General features: G+C 40.5%; 1 protein-coding gene across 1 annotated transcript in view; it reads left to right on the forward strand.

Annotated features, from left to right (window-relative positions):
- PRIM2 (DNA primase subunit 2) overlaps positions 1 to 22,353 on the forward strand; it is a 271,221-nt gene that overhangs the window by 177,801 nt on the left and 71,067 nt on the right. The window contains exons 9-10 of the mRNA XM_045008402.1: positions 5,849 to 5,921; positions 10,986 to 11,171. Coding sequence (XP_044864337.1) covers positions 5,849 to 5,921; positions 10,986 to 11,171 — 259 coding nt within the window. The remainder of the gene's footprint in view (positions 1 to 5,848; positions 5,922 to 10,985; positions 11,172 to 22,353) is intronic.

Below are 22,353 nucleotides of genomic sequence, written 5' to 3' on the forward strand. Positions count from 1 at the left end.
ACTAAATACTTACTTTATCTACAGCTGAGATGCTGTTCCTTCCCTATTCTACTTTACTGATTCTTTTTAATGCTGATTGTACAGTAGTGAAATAAGAAATAATTTTAGCTAAAATGTATTTTATTTTGTATGATGTAGGACTGTCTTTAAGAGGTTTATGCACTAAACATTTGCAACAGTCACAGTTGGCTACAATAAATCTTTAAATGGCTAACATTCTAAGCTACAGTTTTAATAAGAAAAATTGCTGAGCCAACAGGATTGAAGAGGAAGTCATCTTTACATACTATGCTATCATTCTAATATGACCTTACAGAACCTGAAGCTTTGCATGTGACTAAACATGTACATGTTAAATAGAAGTCAAATTTTTGACTCCTAAATTAACTTAACTTTACATTTAGCTTTCTGTGTTTAGTGTGAACACATGGTTTCTTGAAGCTCTTCTATTGTAAATACTTTGTACGTTGGGGGTAATAAAAGCAAAACCAAAAAAACGAAGTTGGTATTGAATTGTGTTGGGCAATCCCAACAAACCAATATGTGATTGTGCACTTAATCTGAACGTGTGCTGAGATGGATAAAGAACCCTTTTTTTTTTAAAAAAAATTTGTAACAGCACATCTTTCCTCGGGGGGGGGGGGGGAATACTTCCTTACGTCTTTCCTCATGAATTCTTTTCCCTCTTGTTTGAAAAGAGTCCAGTCAGGATCTCTTCATAGGTTCACATAGGTAAAACAGCATTCTTAAACCCTTCCAGTTCTCCCTGCCACATCTTTTCTCATTCAGTGGACATCACCAACATCCTGCCTGTCACTCAGGCCTGTAACCATGGCATCATAGTCTACTCAGGACCTCTCTCTAGGTCCTCACATCCAGGCTCCGTCTAAACTATGTAGATTCTTTCTGCATAATATCGCCAAGATATGGCCTTTGGTATCTATATGCACAGCTAAAACTCTCATCCAGACCCTGATCTTCACACATCTCAGTCACTGCATCATCCTTTTCTCTGGCCTTGACAAATGCAAACTTATCTTGCTCATATCCATTCAGTATGTTACTGCAAAGATGGTTTTCCTAGCCAGCTTCTTTGACCACCCTTCTCTTTACATTTCTCCACTGGCTCCCCTTTTTCAGCTGCTTAAAAATGAAGACGAGTAGCTTATGTTTGATGGCCTTTCATGGTCTGTCTCCATCCTACCTAACATGTCTCATTCACTTTTGAAATGTCAACTCTCACTGCTGATCAGCCCATGAGCCAGCCTCCATCACCCACTTGTTAAATTTTCAAACAAGCACCTTCTTGCTTTCTCCCATGTAGCCCCTCACAAGTGAGAGGAGTTGCCTGTAAACATCTGCAAAATGAACTCATTACCCTCCTTCAAATTCTTCCTCAAAACTCTCGTTTTCCATGATGTCTACAATAGTTAGGCTACTAACGTGCTAAGGCCACATCCTATCATGCTGATGAGTGCTATCTCACTGATTGCTTGTACTTTTCTATTGTTCTGTCAGTATCCATCTGTTGTACAGCACCTAGCACAATGGGGTCCTGATCCATGACTGGATTTGTAAGCACTAAGGTATCCTACTACGACTAATAACAAATCCTATAGGTGGATTTGCATGGAGTCTCTTTAACTTCAGTGGGGTTCTACATGGGTAGCTGGAGTGTGTCAGGTGATCTTCGCTGGGTTCAGAAGGGCTTTGTTGACAGGCAAAGCTACGCAGGCAGATGAGGGTGAATGGAGGATATCAAGCATATGATGAGGCTCTTTAGCCTCCTTGAGAGGGATCCACAGGGAGACTGCAGTTCTCTTGACTAGATCCTGGAAGTGCTTAACTTCATCTGCCAAAAATGGAGGCGGAGGCAGGACAGTTTCACCCAGAGACAAAGACAAGATGTTGGATGTGAGTGAGACTTCATCGGCTCTAGCTTCCTGCTCCTCTAAGGATTCCTCTTGAGGGTCAGGTCTCCTGGGTGGAGCAGGTGACACAGGTTGCCCTTCTTTATCATGCTTGATGCTATGGAAAATTGTTGGAGATAGGCTGCCCAAAGATCCCAATATGGCAAAGGTCACGGCGGACAATATATTGTGCATGCATACGTCAATTGTCAGGGAGGAGCCAGATCCTCCTCCTCCTCTCTGCACTGAGGCTGTCAAGCTTTGGAACGTCTTCCAAGAACATGAGTGGGAAATAGACCCCAGCATGTTACACCACGTATTCAGTCAATGCAGGACAGCTCAGATAGACTTGTTCACCACAGAGTTAAACAAGAAATGTATCCTCTTCTGTTTGTAGGGTGGTCTGTCTCACCAATGGATGTATACAACAAAACATTAAAAAAATTAATTTAACTAAGAGCTTGATCACATTCACTATAGCCATTATAATAGCAATGATACTGTTTGGGCCAACCACCACTAAAAAGTGATTTAAACTACACTATGCAACAATAGTTACTCCTACTTGTATTACTTTAAGAATTGCAAAGCAACATATCAGGAAAATACAGAGAAACAAACATGATATGATTCTTTTTTGTTTTTAAATAACCTGCAGAAATTGGAACATAACTGTGTGACTTGGATTATTGCTGCAGGCACCCAGTACTTAAAAAACAACTGAGTTGCAATCAAAGATTTTGAGTGCAACATGCAGATCAAACCCAATATCTGTATATTTAATACAGTGTGTAAAAAGATGAAAAACTTATTAGCAAAAAAGTAAGGAGGTCCTGCTATAAATCCAATTAAAATAAATCAACTCAGTATTTGTGCAAAACAAGCTGAGAGGAGTGCATAATTAATTGCTTCCTTGCTGTGCTAAAGTTTTCCCATAACACTGCTGAACAGACTAGTCCCAATTTACACAGCAAACACCCACTGGAAATAAAAAAATTTAAACCTCAAGGCAGATGCATTCAAACTAGGATTGTCAAGCAATTAAAAAAATTAATCACAATTAATCACAATTAAAAATTTAATTGTGATCGCACGATTAAACAATAATAGAATGCCATTTATTTAAATATTTGTGGATGTTTTCAAATATATTGATTTCAGTTACAACACAGAATATAAAGTGTACTGTATTCACTTTATATTTGTTTTTGATTACAAATACTTGCACTGTAAAAAACAAAATGAATAGTATTTTTCAATTCACCTAATACAAGTACTGTAGTGCAATCTCTTTATCATGAAAGTTGAACTTACAAATGTAGAATTATGTACAATAAAAACCTGCATTCAAAAATAAAACAATGTAAAACTTTGGAACCTATAAGTCCATCCTCAGCCAATTGCTCAGACCAGGGGTCCCCAACTCGGTGCCTGCGGGGGCATCTAAATGCATCCGCGTCCTGGACGGCGGTCAAGCATCCGCCGAAATGCCACTGAATTTCGGCGGCATTTCGGCGACGCTGCCTCTGGATGATGCCACTTGCTGCCGACAATCGACGTCATCCAGAGGCGTCGCCACCGAATTTCGGTGGCATTTCGGCGGATGCTCGACCGCCGCCACGGTCCTTCGTCTGGTGCCCACCAGACGAAAAAGGTTGGGGACCACTGGCTCAGACAAACAAATTTGTTTACATTTGCAGAAGATAGTGCTGCCCGCTTCTTGTTTACAGTGTCAAAAGTGGGACCATATGATCCAGCTGCCTTAGGCCCCCAAAGCAGTCTCACCAGTAGTTTTCTTGTAACTTTACTGATACAGGGTTATTCCTGGGTCACCTACTTATGTCAACCCTTCTTTAGGCTTAAAGTCTAATGTGGCTAAAGTAACATCTTACAGGCCTCAGCCCGTAGGCCTTGCTTTATAGCCTTACTTTGTTAATATGCCAAATACACACTCTTCACTCATATATATTTGTCAACCTTATACCCCTGTAATACTATCCTACTTATTCCTATACCTACAACTTAAATCTACCTATACCTACAACTTAAATCTGTTTATCACACATTGATTACATATGAATTAACCACAACAATAGATAACACAATAAAATGATTATATAAGGTGATTAGCTACATCCTTCAAATGCTCCGTATCATTTTCTGTCATGCCTACAGAAAAAAAATGATGACACTGCTGGTGTTCTGGGATTATTGGCTACTGTACTAACCAATATTATCTCATTGTTTCCTTGTACTCCTCCATCGGTCTGTTTGTATCCATCTGTTGTCTCTTGTCTTATACTTAGATTGTAAGATCTGTGGGGCAGGGACTGTTTTTTCATTTTGTGATTCTACAGCACCTAGGATAGTAGAGTTCTGGTCTATGACTAGAGCTGCTGAACACTACAGTAATACAAATAATTGATGATAATAGTAAAATACCATTCAACCAGTTTTTGTTGTCTATCTGTTGTCTGGAAATAGAGAGTAGGTTTTCCAAAAATGACAGTAACCCCAAGAAGTTTGACCAATTCTTTAGTGTCTGCCAAAAACAAGACTAAAGAAGTAAACAAGGGTTTGTTTTAACTGTGGTTTAAACAGAAAGAGTACATTGTACTACAGTAACATCATCTCTCAATTGCATGTTTTATACAAAATAAAATATTGCAAGTACCAGAGAATAAATAGTAATATCCAACATTCTCTCTTAGCCTTATCCATTCTTTTTGGAGTTAATCACTGAGTGCCTGACGATATTTACAGCACTAATTTTTGTCAGAAGTTGTCTCCCTGAATCAGCATTCCACAAAATGTTTTATTCTTATGCAATATTTTGCAACTTCATTGAGTTTAAATCTGATGCTTGCAAATTAAAACTTTACACAAATTCTGCTTCTTTTCTTACTTTTTATATCCTCTGTCTCACAGCTGAAAAAATCTTGTTTTCAAAGATCAAAAAAGAAAAATGCTTGATTACTGAACGCATGTAGAATCCTCACCTTAACTCTCAGTTCTTCTAAATACACAATCATGGTTTTAATAGATTGGTTTCTAGTGGGTATTCTGTAACATCTCTTAGTACAAATGTTCTCATTTTTCTCTGTTAAATTCAAAACTGCATACAATCATTGTCTCAGTAGCCCCCAAAAGATTCTTTTCTTTCAGCGTCCAGTGGGGTGCCAAAAATCCTTACATTCCTAGTGAAGCCTGGATTTTTTAAAAATATTTTTCTAGTTCTGTCATGTAACTCAGACATGTTTTTAACTGTTTGGGGTTTTTTAGAATTTGACAGCATCCACAGAAATGCAGTTGGAACAGTGAGCTACTTGCTGAGCCTGTCACTCTGTATGTGTGAGCTATCCCTGTTGCCAACTCTACCACAGAAGTAGAGAAAAAAGTTGAATTTCATCATCATTGCTCTTCTCTTCTGCCCTGCAATCAGATTAGGCTGATAACTGCACACACCCTCCTCAAAGGAGCATGCATTTGAGATTGCAAATACTGCTCCAGATGCTTACATTTAGTTTACCTCAACTTTGGTACTCTTGGTATTATTTTCAATATTTTAATTAGTTTTTAGTGACTGTTCCCTTTTTTTTTTAGGATGTGGTCACCAGGGTGTCTCAACACTTTCAAACTCAGCACCAATATCTAAAGATTGAAGACTCTCCCCGCCTCTCACCCCCAAAATAAAGGAACAACAAAAAAAAAATCTGTATTGTCTTGATTTTAGTGTTATTTTTAATTTGGTTTACAAAACAATATGTAGATAACTATCAGAATGATTTTTTTTTCTTGTCTATGGTTTGGATGTAAAGTTCTCAGTTCCTAAATTTAATTTGCTACAAAAGTAGCAAGGTTATCTATTCCTGCATTTATGAAAATTTCTTTTTTTTAACTAATTTGACTAAACAGCTTATTTCCTTTTTTTCTTTCAGCCATTCCTATGTTGGCCCAGATTACAGCATACAAAAAAATATTGGGAAAATTTCATTAGAACACATTGATGCTGTAAGTACTTTGTGCTCATCATTTGGTTGCTATAAGCTCATTGTTGCCTTTCACATGTGTTTTTAAAAACAGTTAACAGTTCATCCCACCACCTCGTAGGGTATGACTGGCCTTTCTTAAAAAAATCTTTATTCTCCCTATCCATAAAAGCTGTGACTAAACTGTCTGCTTTGTCTCTTCAGTAGTAGTTCTCAAACTGTATTTTGAGAAAATTGTGTATTTCAACAAAATTGTGTCACATAAAAGTTAAAATGCAGCTTGTGAGAAATTAGAGTGGGACTATTTGTGAGTTGGTGTTAATTTTTTTTAAATTTTACCTCCCGTTGTTTTTCTTATTCATTTTATAGTCTCTTTTGTCTGCATAATTGGTCAGTTTTCCTGCTTTTGGGTTTTTTTTTCAAATAACAAATAATTTTTTTTTAAAATATGGATCTATGCAAGTTTATTGTAAAACCTCAGTAATTGGCAGAAGGAATCAGGAACAAGTGGGAGCAAGTGGCAGGAAATTTGGAATTTTGCCTAAATGCTACATCAGAAGAATGAATCTTAGGTAGAGAGTTTCAGCATTAGAATTAAATGCACCTCGAAAACCAAGATTATTGACATCCCCCCTTTTCATCCAACCGGTTTGAAACACCTGAGTATGAAGACTGCAATATATCACCTGTTTCAAATTGTGTAATTGATCTCCCACAGAACAAGAAGGCTTAGGCTTCTACTCCATTCTCTTCTCAGTGCCCTAGGATTTCAAAGACAAAGGAAAGCTCTATCAGAGGTCCTTGAACAGATTCCTCCAGAAGCCATGGTTCAGGATGGAAACCCTAAATTCCACCATAGCAGCAATTCCAAAGGAAACTTTTTCTGTTATTAATTTATCTGTAGAACACTTATCTGCACATTGTTCTATGAACTTCCTGGAGAAGATACCAGATTCACATACAAAATATGATGTTACTGGTATGCTGCTTTTACTTTTTGGACTACCTGCCTCTCTAAGGATGTTAACTAAAGTGCTAGTAAGCATTGCATTTTCCTCTGGTAGAAAAGGGTTCACCCATACCCATTCCAAAACAACCTGCTCATTGGAGCACTGCTCCTGGAAATTGCCCATTGTGGAATAACATGGATTGGCCGACTCCACTAAGACCCAAGTGATGTTATGCAGCTGATATTACTTCTGGGAGTTATAGATATCAGTCTTCACAGAAATTTTGTTCCTATCAAAGGGCAGGATTCAGAAGCTGGAGGCCAAAGGGCACAATGTCATCCATTCTTCGGTGAATCTATCTTGGCTTTGATGTCTTGAAGCAGAATGAAGGTCTCTTCACCAACATACTGTTGTCAGTGAGATTCCACATATCTTCTCCAGAAGTTTCTTATTATTCCTGGTCTCCTTTGTCCCATTGCCAAGAGGTACTCAGAAGGCCAAGTATGTTAGAATCAGAGAGGGTTTGTGGAGAAAATCTATGCCATCTTAAAGAGCCAGCATATCCTTCGGCCTGCGCTGCTTCCCGCAGTCCCCATTGGCCTGGAACGGCAAACCGCAGCCAGTGGGAGCTGCGATCGGCTGAACCTGCGGACGCTGCAGGTAAACAAACCATCCCAGCCCGCCAGAGGATTTCCCTGAGGGGCCGCGTGCCAAAGGTTGCCGATCCCTGAACTAGATTCTCATTCTGGCTATGAGCATCTAATTTTCTTTATTCCTCAGTGAAAAGGAAAAAAAAACCAAATCTATTTTCTCAAACACTGCATGCAAAGAGGAAATAAACATCATAGCAGCTGGTGAAGAGAACAAAGGACAATCCAGGAAAATGGAGTCTACAGCCCAAGGTCTTTGAATGGAGAGTTGGGTCCTGAGTTGCACACCTGTCAATGGACCGTTTTGCATCCAGAACTCTATATAGAAACCAAAGTCTTATTCCAGAGTAATAATAGGCTGTAGCTATAATAGTGGACTTTGTTCCCTGGCCAAAAATATGATTGTCGTTTTTTTACTGTTCACGATTCGTTCCTGAATGGACAGACCGATGCACACACACAAGATAGACAAGTATTCCCACATTGCCTAAGGAGGTCCTGGTTCTAATATCTAAGGGTTGGTCCACACTACAGCTGGAAATCGACCTAAGTTACGCTACTTCAGTCGATGTAACTTAGATCGGTTTACAACGGTGTCTACACCATGCTGTGTCAATGGGAAACGCTCTCCCACCAATTTACCTTACTCTTCTCGGTGAGCTGAAGTACAGAAGTCGACGGAAGAGTGCTCTGCCATCGACTTAGCGGGTTTTCACCAGACCCGCTAAATCTACACCTCTGCATTGATCACAGCGGTGTCGATCTAGCCATAAGCATAGACATGGCCTAATTCTTCAGGCAGCAACAACTCAGTTATGCATTCTCTACACAAGGATCTGCTCCTGAGGACAAAACTGCACCCAACTGCAGAAAAAGTTAAACAAATTACATGATATCTGAGAGGTATCAATTGAAATAACATAATCAAATGTGTTTATAATACACTTTCGTTTAGCTTTGAAAAAGTATTCTAGAAATGGGGCATCTTCAAGGGGCTAATCTATGTTTTAGGGCATAGTGTAAGTAGTAGGGATGGATCCAGTCAATGCAAAGGCAAAACAATTTTTTTCCAGATTTCCTACTGAAAAGTTTTTAAATGGGCCTAAAACTTACCACTGTAAAATTCAAGTGGTAGTCTTTTCTCACTAGAGACAGCAAGCTGATGCAGGATTGTCCTCTTATCTAGATGCAAGAAGATTTCTTACAGCTGCTGTACTTCTTAAATCCACATTAATGGGGAAAACTCCCTCCTGGGAAATAAATTGTGTATTAAATGCCTTCCCTAAGCATTTCTTTGAGCCCTTGTCACAAGTGCCCATAGATTTTCTGTCTTGCAGCATTACTGCACCCCTCATGAAGGGAAAATTGTGCTAAGCGTTAACCTTTATTCCCAGGATAAACTTTGTTAGAAGAAATTATTTTGTTTCCACCTTTTTTGCCCACCTGCAAAAACCTTCAACTGTGGCATACTCTTGATGTGAGAAGTACTATACAAATCAACACTGAATGCAGTATCCAGTTCAGGAAAGCTCTAGCTCTGTTGGTCTAAAACCCCCATCATAAATTAAAAATAATAAAAAAAACACCCTACATCTACTGCTAAGGCTTCACTCACTAAAGTAGTTTCAGAAGCTTTCAGAGAGACAAACAGTTTTTTCTCTCTTGAACTGTTGTTCTCTTTCATTCAGAGCCATGGAAGTTTCATGACCTGAAGGATTATACCACCATACAAAGAGAGATGTAGGGTAGCCACCTGGTCATGTTTTTTCACACCTTTACTATGTTTTACTAGTTAAATGTGCAGATCATCTCAGTCTTTGTCATGGGAGGAAAGGATTTACATTCTGTGCTCACCCAGCAACTGATATATTTATTTAAAAATATCTTTCTTCTCCCTTGGTCTCTCTGACCCCTTTTCCTGGTGACACACTGCTATTGAACATCCCATTTTAATGGATCTGTGGACTTTCCATGCAAAGAAGAATAAGAACGTTTTTTTTAATCTTACCTGAAAATTTCATTTCTTCTAGCAGGAAAGTCCCTAGATCCAACCATCACAAGGTTATAATTCTGGGGAATTCTGGACAATGTTGGCACAAGAACAAATGGGTGTAAACTATCCATGAATAAATTCAATCTGGAAATTAGAAGACGGGTTCTAACCATCAGAGGATTGAGATTCTAAAAGAGCCTCCCAATAGAAGTTAAAGCAACAAAGAATCCTGTGGCACCTTATAGACTAACAGACGTTTTGCAGCATGAGCTTTCGTGGGTGAATACCCACTTCTTCAGATGCAAGTGGGTATTCACCCACGAAGTGGGTATTCACCCACGAAAGCTCATGCTGCAAAACGTCTGTTAGTCTATAAGGTGCCACAGGATTCTTTGTTGCTTTTACAGATCCAGACTAACACGGCTACCCCTCTGATACTTGACACCAATAGAAGTTGTGGGGGCAAATTTAATTAGTTTTAAGAGAAAGCTGGACAAATTTATGAGTGGGATTGTATGGTGGGGTTTTGATGGTGGGAGATAGAAGGGTGCCTTCTGGTTTATGTCTGATGTTCTTGTAATCTCATGCGTCAGGGCTTCAGCTGGCCACCTGCAATGATCACAGGGGGATTCTGTGTGTAGATTTTTGTCATCATCCTTTGAAGAATCAGAGATGGCCACTTTGGGAGATGGGATACTGGACGGGGAGGGCCAGTGCTTTAGGTGGTACTGAGCATTCTCTCTCTCTCACTCAGGTGCTTTGCTGTCTTATTCTTGCTCACGTGCTCAGGGTCTAACTGATTCCTATGTGTGGTGTTGGGAAGGAATTTTACCCCAGGTCAGATTGGCAGCAACTATGAGGTTTTCTTGTCTTCCTCTGTAGCATGGGATGCATGTCGTTTGCTGGAAATATGTGGGTATATTGCATGTAATCCATTCTCTACCATTGCAGGGCCCTTGTGTATTGGAGCACCTGTTATCTGTCTGTGGCACATAGTAGTTTAGTTTCCTGTGGTCTAATTTCAGTTATTGGGTTTAGTGTGCTGGTGCTGAGTGATGGTAGCTTGTGTTGACAGGAGGTCAGATTAGACGACCTGGTGCTCTCTTCTGGCCTTAGATTCTGTGACTCTTTGATGCTTTAACTGTCATAGACTCCTTCATTTGCTTTGGGGTACAATCCTCCAAGGAGCTACAAGCAGGCGTAAGACCCATTGTAATGGTTCTGCAGGGGGATTTTTTGCTGTAAGAAAGAAAATTATCAAATACACTTTTGTTACTTAGTAGCTTTCCACTTGTGTTACTCTATTTTATGTTTTTGTCCTTGGAAGACTTATTAGATTTAAAGGGTCAAGGACATATTTGAATTATCTGCAATCCAGTGCATTTTATTTCCCACAGCCATCCAAGTGGTGTTAATTAGTAATCCCAATAAACATGTATCCTACCAGTTAATTTGCCAGTCTATCTTACATACATATTTTCTTATTCTTGCAGCTTTCTGTTAAATCATTTCCTCTTTGCATGAGACAGCTGCACAAAGCCCTGCGCGATAACCACCATCTCCGTCACGGAGGCCGTATGCAATATGGACTGTTCTTAAAAGGCATTGGCTTAACACTGGAACAAGCTTTGCAATTCTGGAAGTCTGAATTTATTAAAGGAAAAGTGGATGCAGACAAGGTAAGTTTTAAAAACAAGGCTAAATATCAAAATGCATGGATTTCTTAATAATATACTCTGTGCTTCATACCACACTTCATTATTATCTGGAAACTATTTTACTAAACATTAGTGTAAAAACTAGGATAATGCACCTTTCTAAGTACTTTTCTTCTTTTGGGTACAATTTTGCTTTTTAACAAAATGTTGTTATCTTTGTTTGTCTCAACCATTGCAATGAGGCATGGGAAAAGAGAGGCAAGTCCAAGGAAAGCCATGTTCTAAACCAAATAGAGCTTTATAGGTTAGAACTGGCACGTTGTATTGCACCACTAACAGCTGGAAAGCCAGTGCAGTTCAGGAAATGAAATGGCAGGAAAGTTGCCATATTTTGTACTAGCTGAAACTTTGTAATAGTCATTATTATTATTTGTATTCTCATAATGCCTAAGAGTCTTAGTCATAGACCAAGACCCCATTGTGCTAGATGTCATACAAAAAGGTGGTCACTGCCCCCAAGAGCTTACAATCTAAGTATAAGATAAGAAGCAGCACATGGATATAGACAGATGGGGGAAGAAAAGGAAACAATGAGACAGTTTTGGTCAGAACGATAGGCAGAGGAACCAGGGGCCTAACTGTTGTTAAGTGTTTTCTAGGTGTCATAGGAAAGAGAATTTTAAGTAGGATAACATGTTAGTTTTGTGGATATTTACAGAAAGCTTCTCCCATGGGTGAGGGGCAGCATGGGAGAAAGCATGAAGGAATGCTTGTTTGAAAACATAGTAAGTGGGTGATGGAGGCTGGCATCATGGAGCTATCATTGGGAGTTGACATTCTGATAGCGAATAATAAATAAGTAGGATGGGGTAGAGCCTTATAAGTGATGGCAGATAATGTAAATATCATGCAATAGAGAAGGGGGAGCCATTGGAACACAAGAACATAAGAATGGCCATTGTGGGTCTGGCCATGGTCCATCTAGCTCAGTATCCTGTCTTCTGACAGTGGTCAATGCCAGGTGCTTCAGAGGGATTGAACAGAACAGACAATCGGGTGATCCATCCCCTGTCATCCACTCCCAGCTTCTGGCAATCAGAGGCCAGGGACACCCAGAGCATGGAGTTGCATTCCTGATGATCTTAGCTAATAGCCATTGATGGACCCATCCTTCATGAACTTATATAATTCTTTTTTGAACCCCATTATAGTTTTGGCCTTCAGACTATCCCCTGGCAACAAGTTCCACACGTTGACTTTGCATTGTGTGAAGAAGTACTTCCTTTTGTTTGTTTTAAATATGCTGTCTATTAATTTTATTGGTTCTTGTGTAATGTGACAGATTAAATACCACTTCCTTATCCACTTACTCCACAGAATTCACGATGTTATAGTCTTCTATCATATCCCCTCTATATCATCTCTTTTCCAAGTTGAAAAGATCCAGTCTTTTTAATCTCTCTTCAGACGGAAGCTGTTCCATTCTCCTAATTATTTTTGTTGCTCTTCTCTGTACCTTTTCCAGTTCTAATATATCTTTTTTGAAATGGGGTGACCAGAACTGCACACACTATTCCAGATGTGGGCATGTCATGGATTTATATAATGGCATTATGATATTTCTGTCTTATTATCTATCCCTTTCTTAATGCTTCCTAAGAGTCTATTAGCTTTTTTGATTGCCGCTGTATGTTGAGTGGATATTTTCAGACAACTATCCACTGTGATTCCAAGATCTCTTTCATCTGCTAATTTTGCCACCTCAGTGTTTACTCCTTTTTCCGGATTATTTATTTATTATGTTCCAGTACAGACCCAGGGGAACTCTATTTATCTCTCCCCATTCTGAAAACTGACCATTTATTTCTACCCTTTGTTTCCTATCTCTTAACCAGTTATTGATCCATGAGAGGACCTTCCCTCTTATCCCATGATAGCTTACTTTGCTTAAGAGCCTTTGGAGGGGCCCTGTCAAAGACTTTCTGAAAATCTAAGTACACTATACCCACTGGATCACTCTTGTCCATATGCTCCGCACCAAAAGTAAAAGGAGCAGGGTGGACTGATTCCCTCTCCAGTACTTTCTTACTGGCACATGGCATGAGTCAGAATCCTCTAGTTTCCAGAGCTGATCCTTCTGTTCTCCTGCAAATATTCAACCTATATTATTATCAGTTTTTTTATTGTTTGTTAGTGTTTCTTAGTTTCCTGGTTAGTGTTAGAATCTCCACCCTGGAGGATTTCTGTAGACACTTATGAAATGAACAACCATTAGGGATTTTTGTGTGTAGTTTTGCAAAATCTTGGACATTTCAAATTATGCAGATTGTGAGTACATTGAAAAACAATTCTACCTTATATCTGAAAATAAAGGATGACAAGTGCATTTGTAGTCTCTAGTGGAAAAGGAAATCACCGAAGGAAAAGAAATAAAAATCACTTTTTCTACTGAAGGCCTGAAAAAAAAATGGATCAAGTCAACTGATCTCCCTCCTTCCCTATCACTGAACTATGGCAGGGAAATCAAAGAGGACAAAGTAACTTGCATGATAAGGGTGAAGCTTAAGTACCAGAGAGGGGTTTAAACCAAAACATGAGAAATCAAAAATCTTTTGGTGCTGTCATGTCCAAGCCACCAAAGCTAAATGGCTTTCCTCAGCAAGATGCTCAACTTAAAGTATCATTGAGATTGAATTTCTTCAGGCATATTTCCCTGGAAAATACATATAAGAACATCACTTTGTCTTCTCTTAATTTCTACCTGGCAGATCTTCAGCAGGATCCATCCATACTAATAGCACTAACAATATTTAAAAGCTGGCTATGGTTCAAAAGAATTTAATGTTTTTGCATAACAGCTTTTAACATTGCTAACACCTAAACTGTAATTTTACACATTGTATCAAACTCCTCAGATATCAAGCTGGATAAGCAGAGGGTTTTTTAGCTAGTCAACAAGAGCTCTGCTTTTCACATGTCCACCTTTAATTTTAATTACATAATTTGTTCAATAATTAGAAATAGTCTTGGCCACAGGAACCTTAAAGGTGTGTTTTAGGTGTTAAAAAATGTAACATTTTAAATTGTTAATAGCTTAGCTTTTGTTTCCTCAGACCTTAGTCCTAGAGGAAGAGTCTTCATGTGTGTAATGACTAAACTTGATAAATCAGATCATGACAGTGTCATATGTTTATCAGTTTGTTACTAAGCTACTGGATGCATTGTAAATTACTTCGCCTTAAAGGAAGGAGCCAATGTAAAACAGAGATGCAATGCATCAGCTAAAATGGGCATGTGTGATTTCAGAAGGCAAATGTAGAATTGTAAAATATACCTACTGTACATAGCTATAGATACTGATGAAATGCATAATATGAGTATGGACTCTTTGGTATAGTTTAGGTCTTTGACATACAAGTAGGATCCACACTTGGAAGATTACAACAAGGAAGAGATTTATTTGGTACAATTTATAATCTTTGTCAGAAGAAAGAAATAAAGTTGTGCCATTTTCAGCTCTTGATTAAAATCTTTTTCAGTGAAAAATAGTGCCATGGTATTACACTCATGTATTCTTGGGATAATAGGAATATAATGTCCCATTTTGACCTTTCAAAATGCTGTATTTTGATTTGCTTGTCAGTATGTTTCTTCCAATGTTACAGTCTTATTAACTGTGGAAAGAGAATGGAATGAGAGGCAGTTAAGATACAGAATACTGAGGAAGATCAAAGTAGTACAACATACTTGTGTAGTTCAAAGCACATAGCATACATTAATATTTTTTATATTTCATCATTATTGCATCAGAGCCTAACAAAAATGCTGAAGTGGTACATATTTAACTCATCATCATGACAATTCAGAGACTGTAATCTGCATATCTTCAGATTTTGTATCTGCCTGAAGGTGTAGCTACTGCAATCTGAAAGGCTACATATTTCCAGTGTCTTTAGAAATATTTTAGAATACGAGGAATTAAAGCATTGTATCACAATCCCAAAAATAGATATTTCAATAAAAGGTATAGTGTATATGACTGAGGGTCAGATTATACCAGCATTACAAAACTTCATAGATTTTTAGGCCGGTCTATACTAGAAAATTTAACTGTCTGTTTAACTACATCAATCAGGGGTGTGAAAAATCCATACCTGAGTGGCAGTGTCAAGCCAAAATAAGTCCCCAGGTAGACAGTTCTAGGTCAACAGAAGAATTCTTCTGTTGACCTAGCTACCGCTCTCAGGGAGGTAGATTACTTATGCGATGGTAGAATCCCTCTCATCCGTGTAGGTAGTGTCTACATGGAAGTGCTACAGCAGCCCAGCTGAGCTGCTGTCTCATTTTAAGTGTAGACAAATCCTTAGATTCATAGATTTTAAGACCAGAAGTGACCATTAATTATCATCAGTCTGACCTCCTGCATAACATAAACTAAAGGACCTCTTGATAATTTCTGCATCAAGCCCATAACTTGTATTTGATCTATAGCATATCTTGAATTGTTAATGGTTAGTAGCACTTTTGGTGCCTTATTTTTAGTCTGAATTTGTCAAGCTTCAGCTTCTAACCATTGGTTCTCATTATGCCCTTTTCTGTTGGATTACAGAGCTGTCTACTATAACAAATCTTTTCCACATGTAGGTACTTCCAGACTGTGATCAAGCTCTCAGCTTTCTCTTGGATTAACTAAATAGACTTAGCTTAGTCTCTCAATATAAGGCATGTTTTCCAGATCTTTAATCATTCTTGTAGCTCTTTTCTGAAGCCTCTCCAATTTTTCTACATCCTGTTTGAATTGTGGGCAACAGAACTGGAGATTGTATTCAGTAATGGTCTTACTAATGCTATATATGGAATATCATCTCCCTATTCCTACTTGATATTCCCCTGCTTACACTTCCAAGAATTACATTTGCCCTCTTAGCTACAGCACTGCATAAGAACATAAGAACGGCTATACTGGGTCAGACCAAAGGTCTGTCTAGCTCAGTAGCCTGTCTTTTGACAGTGGCCAATGCCAGGTGCTTCAGAGGGAATGAACAGAACAGGTAATCATCAAGTGATCCATCCCCTGTCTCCAATTCCCAGCTTCTGGCAAACAAGAAACTAGGGACACCATCCCTGCCAATTCTGCCTAATAGCCATTGATGGACCTATCCTCCATGAATTTATCTAGTTCTTTTTTTGAACCCTGTTATAGTCTTGCCCTTCACAACATCCTCTGGTGAAGAGTTCCACAGGTTGACTGTGCGTTGTGTGAGGAAATACTTCCTTTTGTTTGTTTTAAAACTGCTGCTTATTAATTTCATTTGGTGACCCCTAGTTCTTGTATTATGAGGAGTAAATGTCACTTCCTTATTTACTTTCTCCACACCCATCATGATTTTATAGACCTCTATCATATTCTCCCCAGTTGTCTCTTTTCCACGCTGAAAAGTCCCAATCTTTTTAATTGCTCCTCATTTGGAAGTTTTTCCATACCCCTAGTCATTTTTGTTGCCCTTTTCTGAACCTCTTCCAATTCCAATATATCTTTTTTGAGATGAGGCGACCACATCTGCATGCAGTATTCAAGAAGTGGGCGTACCATGGCTTTATATAGAGGCAATATGATATTATCTGTCTTATTATCTATCTTTTTCCTAATGATTCCCAACATTCTGTTAGCTTTTTTTTTAAACTGCTGCTGCACATTGAGTGGATGTTTTCAGAGAACTATCCATAGTGACTCCAAGATCTCTTTCTTGAGTGATAACAGCTAATTTAGACCCCATCATTTTATATGTATAGTTGGGATTATGTTTTCCAACGTGCATTACTTTGCATTTATCAACATTGAATTTCATCTGCCATTTTGTTGCCCACTCACCTGGTTTTATGAGATCCCTTGTAACTGTTCGTAGTCTTGTTTGGACTTCACTATCTTGAGTAGTCTTGTTTCATTTGCAAATTTAGTCACCTCACTGTTTACCCCTTTTTCCAGGTCATTTATGAATATTTTGAACAGCACTGTTCCCTGTACAGAGTTGTGGGATCCTGCTATTTATCTCTCTCCACTGTAAAAACTGACCTTTTATTCCTAACTTTTAACCAGTTACTGATCCATGGAGGATCTTCCATCCTATCCTATGACTGCCTACTTTGCTTAAGAACCTTTGGTGTGGGACCTTGTTAAAGGATTTCTGAAAGTCCAAGTACACTATATCCATTGGATCACCCTTGTCCACATGTTTATTGACCCATTCAAAGAATTCTAATAGATTGGTGAGGCATGATTTCCCTTTACAAAAGTCTTACCCAGAAATTATGTTAATCTATATGTCTGATAATTCTCTTCTTTGCTGTAGTTTCAACCAATTTTCCTGCCACTGAAGTTAGGCCTACTAGTCTGTAATTGCCAGGATTACCTCTAGAGCCTTTTTTAAAAAATGGTATCACATTAGATATCCTCCAGTCATCTGGTACAGAAGCTGATTTAAATGATACACTATGTACCCCAGTTAGTAGTTTTGCAATTTTATATTTGAGTTCCTTCTGAACACTTGGATGAACGTCATCTGGTCATGGTGACTTATTACTGTTTAATTTATCAATTTGTTCCAAAACCACCTCTATTGACACTTCTGTCTGGAGAGATACAAAAAGATGGGTGACACCTGTCAAAGCGATGGGCTAGGAAAATGATCTTTTCATCAGGATTCTGAAAGTCTGGGAGTCTATAAGGATACAATTGGGGCAAGATTGCATTTGTCCAGGCTGGAGAAAAGGATATTGCAATAATTGTGATGTGAGATGATGAAAGCCTGGTAAAGAGTTCAGCTGTGTGGATGAATAAGAGAGGCCATATCTTAGAGATGTGTAGCAGGGTGGACCCTGATCCTGCCCTGAGGGGTTTAAAAAGCAGCCGGGCAGGGCTTGAGAGCGGTGGCTCTAAAAGCTAGGCTGATTGGGGAAGTGGCTGCAGCTGGGCCACACCCCAATTAGGCCACAGCTGGCCCCTATAAGAGGCAGAGAAGCCAGAAGCCCAAGACAGTCTCTCTCTGCCTTCAGAGGGAGATGGGCCTGGCTGCTTAGGAGCTGAGATAAGTACCTAGGGTGAAGCAGGGCTGAGGAGCTGAGGAGCTCTAGCCAGGAAAGCCCCAGGCTGCGGCCTAGCACAAGGCCAACAGGTACTGGGGGTTGCAGAGGGCAGCCCAGGGGTAGGCCAAAGCAGCAGGTCCAAACCTAACGCTGCCAATGATGAATAGGCTGATACTGCAGTCTGCCCCAGGGTGTGGGGCTAGACAATGACTGACAGTAGCCACATACTGAGGCAAGGTAGGGATAGAGGGTGGGGGTTCCCTGAGACAAAAGGGGAAGCCCAGAGCGAAAAGGGGTTACTGCCAGGGGGCAGCACCCCAGAGAAAAGGGGCACCGGGTCCAGGGAGGAACACGCGGGCCTGAGAACAGGTGGATCACCAGCCTGCAGAGGGCGCTCCGGTGCTGAACAAAGCTAATTCCCAGAGTAACCAGCAGGGGGCGCCGCAGGGGTGAGTCCAACCCGTTACACGTGGTGGAGAATGCGGCCATAGCGGTCCGCCCCTGAAACAAGGGGCCAGGGCAAGGACTATGGGACTATTGCCTGGACTTTAAAACGGTGGAGAAAATGACAAAGTTGGACTACTACTGGAGAGCCTTTGTGGCCCGGCTCGCCGAGCAGCAAGCACGGCTGCTTTAGCTGCTGCGGGGGCGGGCACATGGACCTCAACGGGGGCCAGGCACCTTGGGCTGGAGGCCAGTGCCAGGGCCTAATGACTGTTTCGCCTGCGGGCGATGGGGACACTGGAGAAGGGTGTGCCCCTACTGGGTTGGGGCAGAGAGGCCTCACCCAGACAAGACTCGAGTGCCCCCTGTGAAGTTAACAGGGGGGCTCCAAGCTTGTTGGGCTTGTGGGGAGCAGGGACACCTAAAGAAGGAGTGCCCTCATAGAGCTCCCAAGGCCCGGGCCAGCCCAGAAAAAAGGGCTAGGGCCCATACAACCAAGACTAGGGCCGTGGCAGGGGGAAGGCGCCGAGGGTGCTTCCACTGCCACACCAAGGGCCACATCAAGAGGCATTGCCCCCTGAGGCAGAAAGGGGGAGTGCCTGAGACCAAGGCTCAGTCTGAGACCAGCCCCAGAGAAGGGGTGGTGAAGGCTGAGGCCCCCAGAGAGAAGGGGGCTGGGGCAGAGAGGCCCCACCTTAAACAGGGAACCCACACAAGGGCCAGGAGGGCCGATGTGGGAACCCAAACAGATGGGGGAACCCACATAAGACCAGAGAGGTCTATGGTGGGAACCCAGACAACGGAGGAAACAAGCAGGCTGCTCCAAGTGCTGGAGAGCCTGCGAGCAGAAAGAGATTCTCTGCGGGCCCAGCTGAGGAGAAAGCTGGCCTGGTAGAGCACCCCACCTGCCCCCCGGTGGAGGGGTTCTTGAGGTGGGGTGTGTGTAGGGTGGGGGTTCCCTGAGACAAAAGGGGAAGCCCAGAGCGAAAAGGGGTTACTGCCAGGGGGCAGCACCCCAGAGAAAAGGGGCACCGGGTCCAGGGAGGGACACGGGGGCCTGAGAACAGGTGGATCACCAGCCTGCAGAAGGCGCTCCGGTGCTGAACAAAGCTAATTCCCAGAGTAACCAGCAGGGGGCGCCGCAGGGGTGAGTCCAACCCGTTACAAGAAAGAATTTGAAAAATTTAGATATTGTCTGGATGTGAGGATTGAGGATGAAGTATGAGTTGAAGATGGTGCCAAGTTACAGGCTCTGAGTGACAAGCAGGATGGTGATGGTGTCCTATGTGATCTTTTTTAAGGGCTCATCTACTCTTGAAAACTTACCAAATAACTATCCCTGAATAATTATTTTAGTATTAGCCTGTGTGGACACTCTTATTCTGGAATAAGTTTTTCGTTTTCTGATTTAGCTAATCCCTTTGGAAGTGGATTGTTATACTGCAAAAAGGCACTGTTATTCTAGAATAAAAGCATCCACCTAGTGGCTTATACTAAAATAACTATTTTGGAATAGTTATATTGGTAAATTTCCAAGCATAGTAAAGTTCTAAGAGTGGTCCTTGATAGAACGCATTGTTAATAGACCACCTGGAAATGGAAATGGCTTGGATGATTGTAGCAAGTCCAGTATCATCAAGGAAATTCCACAACATGTTAGCTAACTGCAAATGAAAATATGGTCTGTATCATCAATGCTGTCTCTGAATCCAAAAACAATTGGGGCTCCAAATACTCAAACTCATGAAACAAATAAAGCAAGCAGTCACTACCATTGCCAGTTCTTGTCACTTCCCCCTTGCCAGCATCATGTGTCTTTTTGGACTGAGTCTTAGCTAGGTCATTCTCCATCTTTACTATATCTTAGTCAAGAACTGTGAAAAGAAGGAATTTTCACTGTCCAGACATGATGAAAGGGAAACAGAGCTAAGTTTTATATGCCTATTGTTATCACGGTGTCCCATAATTCTTAGTGATAATCTCCAGCGGCCTCATATAGATATCATACAGGAGTGGTGACAGAAAAGTGGAACCCTCTGGGACCCATTTGAGTCAGTTGTTAGAGGTGTTAGTTTGTACTTATGAACTTTCCTTTCACCAAGGAAAGGGTCAAATAAGGAATATTGTCTCCACACTGTTTCCAGTCCTGAAATCATATTGATGATTTCAGAAAGCCAGAAGAATCCTCATACATTTAATATGAAAATATAGGTAAACAATATTCTTATTAAAAATTTACTCAGTCTACCTCATATAAATTACTCTATGATGGAGTATTATGTTTTATTATAGGTGGTGCAGATAGTGATGCCTATAGTTAAGGTTATTGGAAACTTTACATTATAAGACCCAGTTTTCAGTTACCGGTACTTATAATTTTGCAAAAACTTAAACCATTCCCATTGAAATTTCTTATTTCAGGTGTTTGTCTCTGGCTGAATTTTTTCTGGGAAGTTACATCTAAAATGTTCAAGCCATTTCCAAAAATAGATGACAGAAAAAAATTGTCCATGTTTAAGAAAAAATGAAATAAAAAATCTTACAACCATTTTGTTGAGAAGCTGTAGAATCCCATGCTTTGCTGAGGGGATACCCTGGTGTCAGGGATGTGTTTTGCGATCCCTATGAAAATTCTCCCAAATTTGGGCAAGTTTAAGCCTCTGAAAAATCTGTTTGCCCATGCTCAGAAGAGACTTGTTAGTGTTTGGTTGCAAAATTTTCCAAAGATTCCATCAGCACTGAGCATGCTCCAACCCAAGGCTACAGGGGCTGAGCATGCCTTTCTCTCTGATGGTTTCTGCCAGCTACAGGGGGCCAATGTGTATTGGACACAAGAGCAGGGAGACTATCTCTACCTTTCCTGTATTCTAAATACTCTGACTACAGATGCCCAGGCATTGTGGAAGAGAAAAAAGAAGCTGCCTTACTCAGATACACAAGGGTAGGAGCTCAGAGAAAAGGAGGTTACGAGCAGGAGCCAGGCTGGGGAGGTGGCCGAGAGAAGTTGGGCAGAAGGGGAGAGTGAGAAGTTGGGGGGAGCAGAGGCAGAAAGGTGTGTAACCACTAGAACACACTCCCCTTGGAAACTGGATTAAAACCCAAGATTCCTCAGTCTCAGCATTTCTTTTCTGTCTAGCAAATAACTGAGATACTCACTGGTAAAGTGTCTTTCGTCCATCCCCCTGTAGTGCTACAGTTATTCTGTTAGCTCAAGTAATAGAGGACTGTGCTGTGGATCTAAAGATCGCAACTCTGCTGATGACCCATGTGGGAAATAATAACAGTATGAAATTTTTGATTTTTCAGTGTCAAATTTTTAAAAACTTAGGAAATTACATCCTAAAACACCTAAGTTAAAAGAACACTAATGTTGCAAAGTCAACTGCTCAAAAGTTAGAAAATGCCAGAATTGAGATTGCCTGTGCAATCTTAATTTGGTCCCTTTGTGGACATGTATTTTGATGCATGCATTTAATTAACTGATCACATGCTAGTTTTTCCCCACAGTATCCCCACCATATTCAGTGCACAGGATGGTCAGGGCCTAGGGACTAAATTTGGGTTTAATGAGGTTGTCTAGAAGACTCCCGCCTCATTTGTTGCAGAAGTTGGAAGACGTGGTAAAAGAGCCGGGGAACTGCAAGAAGGATGGTTTTGTGGATAATGTTGAATGCAG

Source organism: Mauremys mutica, chromosome 3 (genome assembly GCF_020497125.1).
Source record: "Mauremys mutica isolate MM-2020 ecotype Southern chromosome 3, ASM2049712v1, whole genome shotgun sequence".
Taxonomy (NCBI): Eukaryota; Metazoa; Chordata; order Testudines; family Geoemydidae; genus Mauremys; species Mauremys mutica.